This window comes from Cucurbita pepo, chromosome 1 (assembly GCF_057944985.1).
Source record: "Cucurbita pepo subsp. pepo isolate OVF chromosome 1, ASM5794498v1, whole genome shotgun sequence".
NCBI classification, from domain to species: Eukaryota; Viridiplantae; Streptophyta; class Magnoliopsida; order Cucurbitales; family Cucurbitaceae; genus Cucurbita; species Cucurbita pepo.
The window spans coordinates 2,593,511-2,607,405 of NC_141798.1; the positions used below are offsets into that span (position 1 = coordinate 2,593,511).

General features: G+C 36.6%; 2 protein-coding genes and 1 pseudogene across 7 annotated transcripts; 1 reads left to right on the forward strand and 2 right to left on the reverse strand.

Annotated features, from left to right (window-relative positions):
- Positions 1–528: 528 nt before the first annotated feature.
- Positions 529–1,944, reverse strand: LOC111803387 (aspartic proteinase CDR1 pseudogene; annotated as a pseudogene).
- A 2,666-nt stretch (positions 1,945–4,610) lies between these two features.
- On the reverse strand, positions 4,611–12,253 carry LOC111801979 (uncharacterized). 6 transcript variants are annotated; one of them, XM_087126935.1, is made up of 7 exons: positions 9,347–12,253; positions 9,083–9,228; positions 8,867–8,957; positions 8,123–8,512; positions 7,700–7,834; positions 5,743–7,326; positions 4,611–5,640 (listed from the first exon to the last, which is right to left on the reverse strand). In XM_087126935.1, exon 1 carries the CDS (start codon positions 12,051–12,053, stop codon positions 9,585–9,587), a length of 2,469 nt encoding a protein of 822 aa, XP_086983061.1. In that variant the 5' UTR covers positions 12,054–12,253; the 3' UTR covers positions 4,611–5,640; positions 5,743–7,326; positions 7,700–7,834; positions 8,123–8,512; positions 8,867–8,957; positions 9,083–9,228; positions 9,347–9,584. The 6 variants fall into 6 exon arrangements, with proteins under 6 accessions (XP_086983061.1, XP_023542002.2, XP_086983057.1 ...); XM_023686234.2 differs by having other exon boundaries at positions 4,611–7,326; XM_087126931.1 differs by having other exon boundaries at positions 4,611–7,326; positions 8,867–8,985.
- LOC111801998 (UDP-Glycosyltransferase superfamily protein) lies at positions 5,825–7,477 on the forward strand. Its single transcript, XM_023686261.2, has one exon. It carries the CDS (start codon positions 5,825–5,827, stop codon positions 7,361–7,363), a length of 1,539 nt encoding a protein of 512 aa, XP_023542029.1. The 3' UTR covers positions 7,364–7,477.
- Positions 12,254–13,895: the final 1,642 nt, after the last annotated feature.

The following is a 13,895-nucleotide window of genomic DNA, read 5'->3' on the forward strand; positions in this document are numbered from 1 at the left end:
AAAAATGTGTTAATTTAACCATTTTATTTATTGGATAGATACATTGAATTTGGGTTAAATATGGTAAGATTTTTATATCCATACTTGGCATGTATGCGTTAATTTAAAGATTCTCATTTCGAGATAAAATTTTATTTTAATAGGATAAATTATAAAACAATATTTATAAATTTGACTTTTATTTAAAAAATACTCGGGAAATAGAAATCTGTTAGAAATGTTATTATAATTTTTGTTTGGATTAAACACGACATTCATGCACATTAATTTTTCCTTCCATATTTATAAAAGGTAGAACATAATATTACAATTTTTTATTTATTTTTTAACGAATTTCAATATTTTTTTTTAATATATAATTTAACCGTTATTATTTAAATTTTTTAGTTCATAATTTTGTACTTTTGTGCACTTTTTTTTTTTTAAAAAGAAGTAAAAAACAAAAAAGAAAAGAAAAACAGCAAGAAACAAAATTAACAAGCTGGGATTAATAATTAATTAATAATAATTATACCCAAGAAATTAATATTAAAAACAAAATTTGTTGAGAAATAACTGTAATTAAAAGACAAGACAATGGAGAAACGACATGTCGTCTTTAAGCACAAACGTTGTATTTGAACGATAATCTCTTGCGCTCGAGATCGTATCCGACCAAAAAGTTCACCTGTGCTAAGTTTCCAAAAATGGCAAAGTTCGCCGACGGCACGAAAGCCAAACAAGCCACATTATCAGCCACCATTGCAAATGTATTCAACGGTAACAACTTCACGTCGGCACCGCCAGCAAAATGTGCCGTAATGACCGGAATATTCAAACGATCAACGCTGCATGCGGCGAAGCAGAGATCCAAAACTCCAGTCGGATCATTCACTCGCTTCGCTTTAACAACATGCGCCAATGTGGAAGCAACACCTTTGTACAAATTCGGGGGTAGAATCGTCAATGTCGTACCAGAATCGATAAGGATATTCCCTCGTTCTACGGCCGCTGACATGTTGTTCGCAGCCTTAAACCGCTTGTTTGCAACGGACATTGCTTCGAGAGTTACGTAATAGAAGGTATTGGGTTCTTTTAATACGAGAGGGGTAGAAATGACTTTTTGCCCTGAAACAATGGCTTTTTTGCCGAAACTTATTTTGCCTGTTACATTTTTGTCACTGAAGAATGTCGGCAAGCAATACGAGAACCGCCGTTTGACGGCGGCGATTTTTCTCATTTGAGAGATCAAAGAGAGAGGGCCGCCGCCGAGTCCGATAATTCCTGAGGTATCTCCGTTGAAAGTGCCGCCGTTCACATGGCCACATCCAATAACTGTCTTGTAGAGTTTGAAGGATCCAACAGTAATTTTCTCAGATGCTAGGTCGCCGTACGTAAAGGATTGGTCTCCGTAGCTATAACCGTAGCTGCAGGTTCGGTTGTCGGGTCCACAGCGATAGTCATCGAGAGAGCGGCAAGCATTGGAAGTGCAAGACACGTGGCGGTAGGAGAAGGATCGACGTGGATTAAAAATGGGAAATGATTGGTTGAAGCATTTGTGACATGGCATGCACTGGGTCCACGTCAGGTCGCTGCCGGTATCAGCGATGGCCATGATTTTGACCCGCGGGGTTCCGATGGAGATGGACATTAGGAACTCGCCGTCGTCGGGGATGATCCGGGAATGGATGCCAGTGGTGGAGACGGCGGAAGCGCGGTTGAGGAGGGTGTCGGAGCGGGAGAAGGAGCGGCGGAAGGCGTTGGTGAGTCGGTCATAGTGGGAGAGAGATGGGTTATAGAGAGGGGAGAGAAAAGAATCGCGGTGGAAGAGAGAGGTGGTGAAGCCATGGCCGCCGTCGCCAACGCCGCCATGAACGGTTGCTTGGGAGAAGGAAATGAGGAAGAAACAGAAGAAAATTGAAATGGCAGCCATGGATTCCAGTGGGAAAGGTTTAGAGGGATGGGAGTTTATTGAGTGCCCAAATTTCGTATTTTATATATGATAATTTAGAGAGAGAATATAAATAAATATTATGATTTTTTGACAGAGGAGAGAGAGAATTTGCATGAGATTATATGACGTGGATTTTCTTATATTTCCTTAAATTATAGAAAATATGTCTCTTTTTCATTGTCCATAAATAATAATAATAATAATAATAATAATAATAATAATAATAATGGACTCAAATGACACAATTAAATGGTGTAGATTTTCTTGATTTTTTTAAAATATTTTTTAGGTAAATAATAATTATAATAATAAAGTCCGATGGACCATAAATTATGGAAGACATGTTTAATATTTAAGTATAATTAATTCAATTTTTCTAAGATAAAATATTTATTAATGCAATTTTTACTCTAAGTTTGTATTTAAAACAACTTCCTATTTGGATTTTTGTTTTAAAAAAGAAAACTTTTTTTTGAAGTTTTGTACATTAATTCATGAAATTCAAGTTATCATAATTTGTTATAAAAAACAGAAAGCGGTCGAGATGTAATATGTATCATAATTCAATAAATAAGGTATTCACACATTTTTTTTAAAATAATTTAAAAATGATTCAAATAGGTAAAAATTCAGACACAGATCAGAAATAAGAGATAAGAGACAAAAATAAAGGCATTATTTTCTATGTTTGCATAACGAATTTATATGAAAAATTGCAATTTTTAATGCAAATCATAGGGTTGTTTTTCCCTTTTAGGATGGTTGAAATTTAAATTAATTGAGATTCTATACCTTTCTAAAATATATATATTTATTTATTTATGTATTTATTATTTCTATTATTTAGATAAATTTGAACTCAATTAATTAATCTTTTCGAAATAGGCAAAAGATTACTTTTTATAAATACGTCGTTTAATTCTTAATTAAATTGAGTCCGACATAATCTTCATTTTTTTCCTTGGAGATGTCACACCAACAAATTCATGTGAGATTTTTTTCATTTTTATTCGAATTTCAACATTATTATACTATAAATTAAGGAGAATTTTTATAAATGAGTTGGGTTTCTAAACTTTAACAAATTATTTGAAGGTAAAATTACTTTGTAACTAATACAAAATAATTAAAAGTCAAAATCTTTGAAATATAAATGGTAAGTGAAACTTAAAAGGTGACATGCATTACAGATAAGAAATTCATATATAGAAATATATTAAATTTATCAAAATTAAAAAAAAAAAAGAAAAAAGAAAAAAAAAAAGATGTCGCTTCTCCACCGACTATGAAAAAAACTCATGATTTAATTTTGTTTAAAAAAAATTAGATAATTAGTGATGATGCATGTATGCTATTTTTCAGGTGATACTTGACTTTGTATGATTCACGGTGATGATGTCTTAGTGTTGATTTCGTGGCTAAACGTATTAATATTTTATCTATGTTTTTTTATCAAAATCTATAAACTTTGAGACTTTGATATTTTTCATCATTCATCATTGACATTCAAAATTTCGACTATCAATAGGTTAATAGAAATAATATATATATCATACGATAATAAACAACCGACTTCATTTAAAATTCGTTAGAACTTGAAATCACTTAAAATCCTTCTTATAAAATATATATATAATATGATGAATAACAATCATTTACATTGAACACCAAACATTGCTGTACATAGTGAAATACATATGCCACCTAATGTCCATCAAGGCACTTGACAACGAAAAGTGACGTATATAATTTCAAGGTGCTACTTTCAACCTTCGGTAAGAAATGCAACGGATGATCCAGGAGAAAAGAATGACCAAAACCTTGTGGATTGGGCAAAGCCACAACTCGTAACTCTCACAGATCATCATGCATAATGTTAGATATGACCCACGATTGAAATATATTGAAACAAATAAATTATGTAGAAAGAACAAATTAAGGGAAGAGATCATTTGAAAGAAAGAATCTTAAACATTCAATTATCATGGTTATTGTGAATAGAACCTACATGTGACCGTATTTATACGGGAGAAAGTACTAGCAAATGTCCTAAACTTTCACGACAAGTTAGCCACGATTAACAATTTTTCTAAACTTACTTGAGTTAATAACTGCCAACAATTATCCTAAGATTGTTTCAAGTTAATAACTTCTTTTGCTAAGTCAAACTTATTAACACACAATGTCCTCTAGGCTTTTGTAGACGGATTTAAGGAAAGAGACAAGTCAAGCTTATTCACTCACACATAATCCGGCCTTGGCTTTGTGGGAAAACGAGAAAAGTGAATGACCAGTCTTGGCCTCCAATGCAGGGCACCAGCTTGAATCCTAAAGACAGACCCAGAATGGCAGCCATTGTTAATTCTGGCCACTAGTTCTGCCTCTGCCTCACCCAAAAAATGCCAGAAATGGGGACTCTGCTAAGGCCAAAATGGAGAACAGGGTGCGGAAATCTTCCGCAATCATCTCTGGCTACTGTGAGCCACAGATGATTTGTGTGTGCATCTATTTTGGCAAAAACCTGCCAAGGTTCTATGTGAATATATTTGTGAATCTTGAATGCTACAATATGTAAATGAAGAGTTTCTCCCCTTTGATGGGATTGTCCTCACCTTTCTAAGAGTCTAATAATAAATGTTAGAAGTTAAAACAAGACTCGGAATTGAACTCAAGAACAAACAGAACTATGAATGATGGATGAATCAGATCTACTAAAGCACAATTCCCAAGATTGTTTTGAAGAACAGAGTAGCAAAACATTCAGCTTATCAAAGCAACAACTTAGAGAGAAAAAATTTCAAGTTTCAAGGACAGATTACCAATAAGAATAATAAATACCTCTTTTCTTCAAGAAGAAGCCACAGCATGTGAACTGCATGGATCCGCATCAAATACTTGCAATACAAATTTCCCCAAAATCTGCCTCATTACAGTGCAGCTTTGTCTCCTACCCTTCTGGGGTTGACTTCCTAAGCTTCTCTTCCATATCACACTCAAAAGTCTCTGGCCGTAACCGCTCAAGTCCATTTCTAACAGATATTGCCCTCTTTAAGGTAGACTTAGGCTTTTACAAATGGTATTAGAGCCAAACACCGAACGTTGAACCACCAAGGAGGGTGAATGGTGTGGATTGTGAGACCTCACATTGGCTAACAGATATTGTCCCCTTTAACATTAGGCTTAGACTGTTACAAATGGTATTAGAGTCAGACACCAAAAGCTGAACCACCAAGGAGGGTGGATTGTGAGACCTCACATCGGCTAATAGATATTATCCTCTTTGATGGTAGGCTTAGTTGTTACAAATGGTATTAGAGCTAGACACCTAACGCTGGACCACCAAGGAGGGTGGATTGTGAGACCTCACATCGGTTAGAGTAGAGAACGAAACAATTGTTATAAGGATATCAAAATCTCTCCCTAATAGCTCTGTTTTAAAAACCTTAAAAAGAAGTTCAAGAGAAAAAATCCAATGAAGACACTATTTGCCACCCAATGAAGACACCGAAAGACTGCCGTTCAAGAAGTTCAAGAGAAAAAATTCAATGAAGACAGTATCTGCAACCTAATCAAGACAATATCAATAAGCAGTAGGCTTCACCAGACCAACGGCAACGGCCATATCAGGCCGTTTTTAACACCATTTGTTAATGAGGAGAGAGAGGCAGAGACGTATTGCGTTTCATGTGGTAGAGAGCAGCCTTGAACTGGAAGAAGCAAAAACGGTGGAAAATATTCAACCTTTTTCAATGGGAAAGGCCGCGAGAAGCGCACTTTGAGACCAAAATAAACCAAAAAAAAAAACTCACAAAACTCCTTTCCACTTTGCTTCAGTGCGTACCCAACTCCCCCACTTTCCCCTCCAAAACTTTTCTTCCAAAAACAATTTCCATGGAATTCAACCCCAAAAAAGACACTCCATCTTCTTCATTTCCCATATCCCTTTCTTCTTCTCCATCCCCAACAATGGCTTTCAACTCCAAATTCCAAAAGAAATCCACTGTTTCCCTCTCCCACTGCAATCTCTGTACCACCCTTTTCTTCATCGTTCTCTTCACAGTCCCCACTCTGTTTCTCCTCCACACTTCCACCATCTCTGTCTGCTCCCTTTCTACCTCCACCGCCCGCCTGAACTCATGGTTTGGAGACCTTCGCGATGCTCAATTTTCGTGGAATCGCCTAGCTTTCTCTGAAGATCTTCCCCCACCTGTTGCTCTCAAAATTGCTGTCTTCTCAAGAAAATGGCCGATCGGAACAACCCCAGGTGGAATGGAGCGCCATGCTTATACGCTTCACACGGCTCTGTCTCGCCGTGGCCATCGCGTTCATGTTTTCACCTCACCACTGCCCGATTATGGCGTTGTTCAAAACCTCTCGTCTGCAACTTCAGCGCCGTACATCCATTGGCACGACGGTGAACCAGGCCGGTGGCGCTACAACAAAGCTTGGGAGCAATACGAAGAAGAAAACCGCCGAGAACCGTTCGACGTTGTTCACACAGAAAGCGTTGCACTTCCTCACGGAGTAGCCAAAAAGCTCTCGAATCTCGCAGTTTCTTGGCATGGGATTGCCCTAGAGAGCTTGCAATCGGACTTATTCCAGGACCTAGCACGCCGGCCGAACGAGCCGATGTCGCCGGCCTTCAACATGAATATTCAAGGCGATGTCCCGAAGGTACTGAACGAGATTCGATTCTTCAAAAATTACGCTCACCACGTCGCGATTAGCGACAGTTGCGGAGAGATGCTCCGAGATGTGTACCAAATTCCAAGCAGAAGAGTCCATGTGATCGTCAATGGCGTCGACGAGGACGATTTCGGCGAGGATTTCAAATTAGGTCAAGAATTTAGGGCTCGAATCGGAATACCTGGAAACGCAAGTCTAGTCCTCGGAGTCGCCGGAAGATTAGTGAAAGACAAAGGCCATCCGCTACTTCACGAAGCTTTCTCCATCATCACAGAGCAGCATCCGAACATCTACCTGATCGTCGCCGGAGCAGGACCATGGGAACAGCGGTACAGGGATCTAGGTCCTCGAGTTCTGGTTTTAGGATCGATGAGTCCGTCAGAACTTAGGGCTTTCTACAATTCGATCGACATCTTCGTGAATCCAACGCTACGGCCACAGGGATTGGACCTGACTCTGATGGAGGCTATGGCAAGCGGGAAACCTGTAATGGCGTCAAGGTTTCCGAGCATAAAGGGCACCATTGTTGTTGATGATGAGTACGGATTCCTCTTCGCTCCAAATGTGGAATCATTGGTGGAGACGCTGGAAGTGGTAGCTAAAGAGGGTTCCGATCGGTTGAGGCGCCGGGGAAAGGCCTGCCGGCGATATGCGGCGTCCATGTTTACCGCTCGGAAGATGGCTCTGGCTTATGAGAGGCTATTTCTCTGCATCAGATATGAAGCTTTTTGTAATTATCCTTAAAAAGGGAAGGTTAATTTTGTTCAAATTTGAATGTTGGGATCAACCATTTCTTTTCATAAATTTGAAATTTTTACTCATTAAAAGTTAATAAAAAGTTGGTGCATAGAATTTCTAGCTCTGCCTCTAGTAACAAAAATTCTCACAATCATTGGCTTAGCGTGAGTGCAAAGTCCATAATGCCCAATTCCAGAGGAATTTTGAAGGTTCGTTTTCACAAACCAACTCCAAGGAGTGGGGGTATAAAGAGTAAAATGACAAATTCACCTCATTGGGATGAAGGAAATGGGTAGCATCTATTTTCAGCTATAAATACAAAACAAGCCCATCTTCACTTACCTTATTTGGAGAAGATATGGCTTGGCCACTGCATTTGTGAGAGAGGCTCAGACAATGAACTCCATGTTCTTCACGTAAGACCCTTCAACTCTCACCCCCATGATCTAATTTCTCCTGTTTGATGAATCTGTTTTTCTACAAGAACAAATAATTTTAAGAACATCAGAAATTTGTTTATCATTCATATTTTTCATCATGATCTTGTCCTTGATCTGCAACAAGAATTCTGCAGACCAAAACTAAGGAGAGCAATTGAACCAACTCAACTAGGTCCATTTGAAGTAGAAATCGAAAAATAATCCATTAGTTCGGCTTCGATAAATTTCATAGTGTCCAATAGGTTCAGTCGGGCAGTTAGTTCGATTACAGGGGGCAGTGAGATGTATACAAAAATACATAAGATATATCGGTATAGTACATTACCTTGTTTTACTGACTTCGTTGCATTGTTTGGCACCCCCATTGGGAGAAAGGGCTCCCTCTTCTTTCTCCAGATATGATGAGGGAGAGAGTTGAAACAGAAAGCAAGGAACTGAAGAGCAATGAGAGCAATTTGTATAACGGCCCAAGGCCATCGGTAGCCGATATTGTCCTCTTTGGGCTTTCACTTTCAAGCTTCACCTCAAGGTTTTTAAAAGCTAGGAATAGATTTTTACATGCTTATAAAGAATACTTTGTTTCCCTCCCCAACCGATATGGGATCTCACAATGTGTAGGGTGAGGTAGCCACATGGATGCTCGACAGACGAACCGGAGTTTATTATCCAAAAGGCCACGAGAAGGTCCTCGAGAGCATTCCTGATGGAGGTGGGGCTGCAGTTAACACCCAGGTCAATTGGTTTAGTGATGAGAACAGTTAAAAGGGATGTTTAACAAGGGCCTGTAGCTCCATCCAGACTACCTTATTGCTTCTGAATTCACAAAAGGCAAATAGAGCTAGGCCCTTTTAAAGTCAACAACAAGCACAGACAACTCAAGAACAAATGTGCAACCCATGCACCAAATCCAATCCTGTTCAAGTAAGGTGGTCGTATATGTTTTTCCTTCGAGCCAAAAAATTCTTTGTATGTGAGTGTCCGTGCCTACTTACACGCACCTTGACTAACCGGACCATATTACATTTAGTTGACAAAGAAATTGATCAAAAGATGGAGTAGATGAACTTACACGTTCATGCAGGTGAGAGCCATTTCTGCTTCCCATTCCAATCTCCATAGAAGCAGTTCTTATGAACAACTCTCAAATACGACATTTTCCCCTGCGAACAGCCACGTATATATTAAAGCCTGCAAAATTTACATCAACACAATAAATACTCAGTTAAAAGTTATGGAAAATCTAGATATAAACAAGAAAATTACATACGAGATCTAATATGTTAACCAATTTTCATCACTGGTTTTGGGTCGGAGATGCTATGACACTCTATCATTAAACAAACTGCCATCTTTTTCTATCGGTGAGGATCTCAACTGATCGCCTTATGTTATCGACGCACTATTTCAATAGGCAGCTAAGCATTTCCTGATCTGTTAAAAAACAATATCAAATTTTCAGAACATATGCTTCACCGGTAGCCGACGTATAAACTAATGACATTATATACAAAGTGGAAATAGAACACGCTATAAAACAAAGCCTACCAACCTGCAGACACTAAAGACGTCTCTTCCATTTTTGGCTATTTCGTTTGGACGAGAGAGGGCGGATAGCCTCCGATATTTCCGAATGAATAAAGAAAACGATACCGATGGATCTTGTCACAGATGAAATAAAAAACGATGATAGAACAGAGGTAGAAATTTCAGATCAGTTGAACGTGAAGCAATAATCACATTATCAACAGAATTTAATGAAGTAATGAGAAACCTCTGTAGAAATTTAATCAGTCTTGGCTAGCAATTGTAGGTCGATTCCAACCGTGTACGAGAGTAGTGTAAGTAATTTCGTCTAAAGATAATCGAGCCGTGGACATTTGATCACAGATTTTATAAGCTTCATCCATGTCCTTCCCCTTGTATAATCCATTAGTCAAGGTATTGTAAGTAACAACATCTGGGACGATTCCACTTTCTTTCATCTTGCTCAGAAGCTTATTAGCTTCTTCCATATTCCCTAATTTACAGTACCCGTCAATCATGACCGTGTACGTAAATTTATTAGGTCGTATGTTAAAAGAGATCATTTCAAGCAAAGTAGCTTCAGCAATATCCGTTCGCCCTAGCTTACAATAACCGCCAATTAACGCAGTATAACAAACAACATTCGTCAACAATCCCTCCCCTCTCATTTCATCGATAAGCTGTTTCGCTTCTTCAACACGGCCAACGTTGCACATACCGTGTATTAGAGATGAATACGTGGAACAAGTTGGAAACATTCCCTTACTTTTCATATCATCACGAACTTGCAAAGCTGCAGCAACATTTCCGCTATGACAGTTTGCTCTGATTAATATATTATAGACAATGGTATTTAGCTCCATTTTCTTAGTGACCAGCTCATTGAATAATTCTTCAACATCTTCCATTCTGTTAGCTTTACAATAACCATCCATCATTACCCCATAAGTGTAAACATTAGAAACCAATCCATTAGCTTTGAATTCATCCCAAAGCTTAATAGCACCATCCAATTTTCCTGCATTACACAGTCCATGCAATAGCAAATTGCAAGTGTAGATGTCTGGTTCAATGCCTAGCTTAGTCATCTCGTCTTTAAGTCTAAAGCATTCCTCGACTTTTCCCGCTTTGCAATAACCTAAAATGAGTGTATTGTATGTGATCCGATCCAATGGAAAACCCCTCTCCAACATCTCCTTGAGTATTCTCACAGCCTCTTGCAAATTACCAGCTCCACAAAGTCCATGTATTAGAGCGTTAGAGGTCGCTGTATTCGCTGGAGAGCCTTTCTCCAATAACCTAAACCAAAGCTCAGTTGCGTCTAAATGTTTACCATCCTTACAGAGTCCACATACCAATATGGTCAACAGATGATCACTAGGCCTGAAGTTCTTTGATAACATCACCATGGTAAATCGCAATGCAGAATCAAATCTCGACTTTGTACATAACCAGTGGATAACCGAATAACAAGTAACACGGTTTATAGATAGCCCTTGAGATAATATCTCCTCTAGAGAATTCTCCGCTCGCTCGATTTGATTACTCTTGCAAAACCCTATCATGAGAGAATATAAAGTAACTGAAGTATGAGTTATATTTTTGGATATCATCACATCTCTAATCTTAAGAGCTTCATTGATATTGCCCATTTTGCAGTATCCATCAATTAAAGTATTGTACACAACTGCATTCGGAACAAAACCCGTGTCTACCATTTCATTTAAAACGTGATTTGCTTCGTCAAATTTTTCGAGTTTTGTCAAACCATTAATAAGCACACTATAAGTTATAAGACTTGGCTTTACCCCTTCTATGATCATCTTCTCCTTGAGCTTGAAGGCATCATCTAATCTCCCATTCTGGCAAAAACCATGAATAATACTATTATAAGTAACAACATTAGGAGAAATACCTGACTTCTCCATTTTCAAGAATAACTCAATGGCATTTTCCATCTTCCCTCCCTTGCACAGAGCGTTTATTACATTCGTAAACAAGAAAACATCTGGACGAACACCACGGGACATCACTTCAAATACTTCACAACATTTTTCAAGTTCGTTAGCCTTCACCAAAGAGCTCAATAAAAAATTGCAAGTTTTCAATGACGGAAAAATTCCCTTCCGAGCAAACAAATAAAACGCATCAACAGCGCAACCAAATCCAAGATTCCTGAATTGTGTGCTGTATACATGTATCAACAAATCAAAAGCCTGTGTCCATTCAAACCGCCCAACAACTGAAGTTAATCCTAACAATGCATTAGCTATCTCAATGTGAAGCTTACTCAAATCGAAATTCAACACCGGGAGCTTCCCATCTATCAAACGAATCAGAAGCAATCTCGCAGGGGGTAAAAATTTGGAATTAATAAGCAAAAGAATCAATATACAATAAGAACGAGTGGTAAATCGAAATTTGAAAGAGTCAGAAGCAAAGTAGAAGAAGTTAAGACAAGTTTTGGGATTGGCTTTCAATCCAACGGAGAAGAACATCCGATCAAACTCAAGAGGAGACAAATGAGGGAACAGAGCTCTACATTTAGAAGAGTCCAGAGACGAATTAGAGAGAATAGAAGATACCGAATATAACAACTGATCCTGGAGCTGCCATGGCGGCTCCTGGTGGTGTTCTTTATGCGGTTGGGTCGATAACACACAAGCCAACCGGCGCGAGAAGGGAAACAACACAGGAACTGTCTTATTGATTTTAAATCTAGTCAAATGCATTGAAGAACAAAGGTTACAAATTAGAAGTTAACGAAGAATGGATTGAAAAGCTTAAATCAATCAAGAAAGTTGAACAGGATTGTTAAGGATGGAGGAAAAAGCTATGAGATCGGAGGCAGAGAGGGAGGAGAGGGCGGGCGGGCGGGGAAGAACGTGGAGGCCCCGGCGTTGGGCCACGAGAGAAGAAATTGAGCGGCTGATCTTGGTAGAAGTCGAAGTTTTCAAGTGCTGGAATGTAAAAATGGCGGGTTGGACGATTCCTGATTGTCAAATGGGCTTCAGCCCATATTCCTTGGACTGTTATTGGGCTTTTTGTGATGACTCGGCCCATATTCTTTGGACTATTGTTGGGCTTTCTGGCAAAAAAATCAGCCGAAAATAAAAATTATTAAAAAATAATTTTCTTTTAATTATTGTTCATGAAATTTCTAGATAATAATCAATATATAGCTCAAGAAAAAAATAAAAAATTCAAATTATTTTGATATTATCCTATGAATAAAGTTTTTTTTTTTTTTTTTTTTTTTTTTAATGATGAATTATTAATAGAGATAGATATATCTCTTCCACAAAATTGAGATAAGGATTATATTAATATCCACTTGAATTTGATTGTGACTGATAATTAGACCAACCATTACCATACAATAAAATATAAAAATGTCTCTTTATTTCTTGATTTTTTAATTATTTTTTTAATTACACATAAATAAATAAATCAAATTTTTTAATTACACTTCGTAAGCTGGAGAGCCCAACATATTCATTACTTTTCTTGTATTATTAAAAGATTATTATTTTAATATTTTAAAATATTAATTATGGCGACCATGGTCGTCACGAATAATGTCACATGGATTGGTATAAATTATTTTTAAGAAAAGTTATGAAATATTTATTTGATTGATAGGTCCTATATGTAATTGCATGCACATCCCCCATATATTAATACATAATACTAATAAATAACTTAAAAATTAAAATATTAAATTGCAATATTTTATTAAGAGTTGGAGTTTATTTATTAAGAAAAAAAAATGCATTCAATATCAAGAAATTATAAATAAACTTTTCTAGTAATTATAAAGTTTTTTTTTTTTTTAATAGTTAAAATGTATTTTTAAAATTATCGAGAAAAATCACAATTTTATTATTATAAGCTTTTATGACTTTACTTTAAGCTTTCTCAAAAAACCTCATATTAACAAATAGAGTGTTTCATGATTATAAACTCAGGATTATTCCCTAAATTAATCGATTTGGGACAACATTTTAATAGATTTGGTTAAAATTTATATTAATATTAGGATTTTATATATACTTTATTTGTTCCACCCCCATACTACTTTACTGCAAGATGCATGAGACCTTATCCATCCACCCCGCTGTCATTCATTTCAATTCCTTCCCACTTTAATTTCACTTTTTGGTATATTCTCACTTTTATTCTTACAATTAAATTATTTACGTATTTAATAATTTTAATTTATTTACACGAAGAAGCGAGAAACATTTTTTTCTATCAGCTAAATGAGAACGAGAAGACAGTTACTATTGTTGTTATTTTAAAATTACATTGTAATATTAAAATTTAAATTTCTAAAAAATTATATCCTAATATTTAAATTAAAGTTTTTATTATGATATTTTATATTTTTTCATTATTTTTATAAATAAATTCTCAAAAAATAAATAAGAAATTTTGGAGATAATAATCAAAATAAGTATCTATTAATTTATATAATATAATTGTTTAGTTAATTTAATAATTATTTTATTTGCCATTTAGGTATAGATTTCACATGTGATGTGTTTCCCATTTTAATATAATTTAGAAAGAAA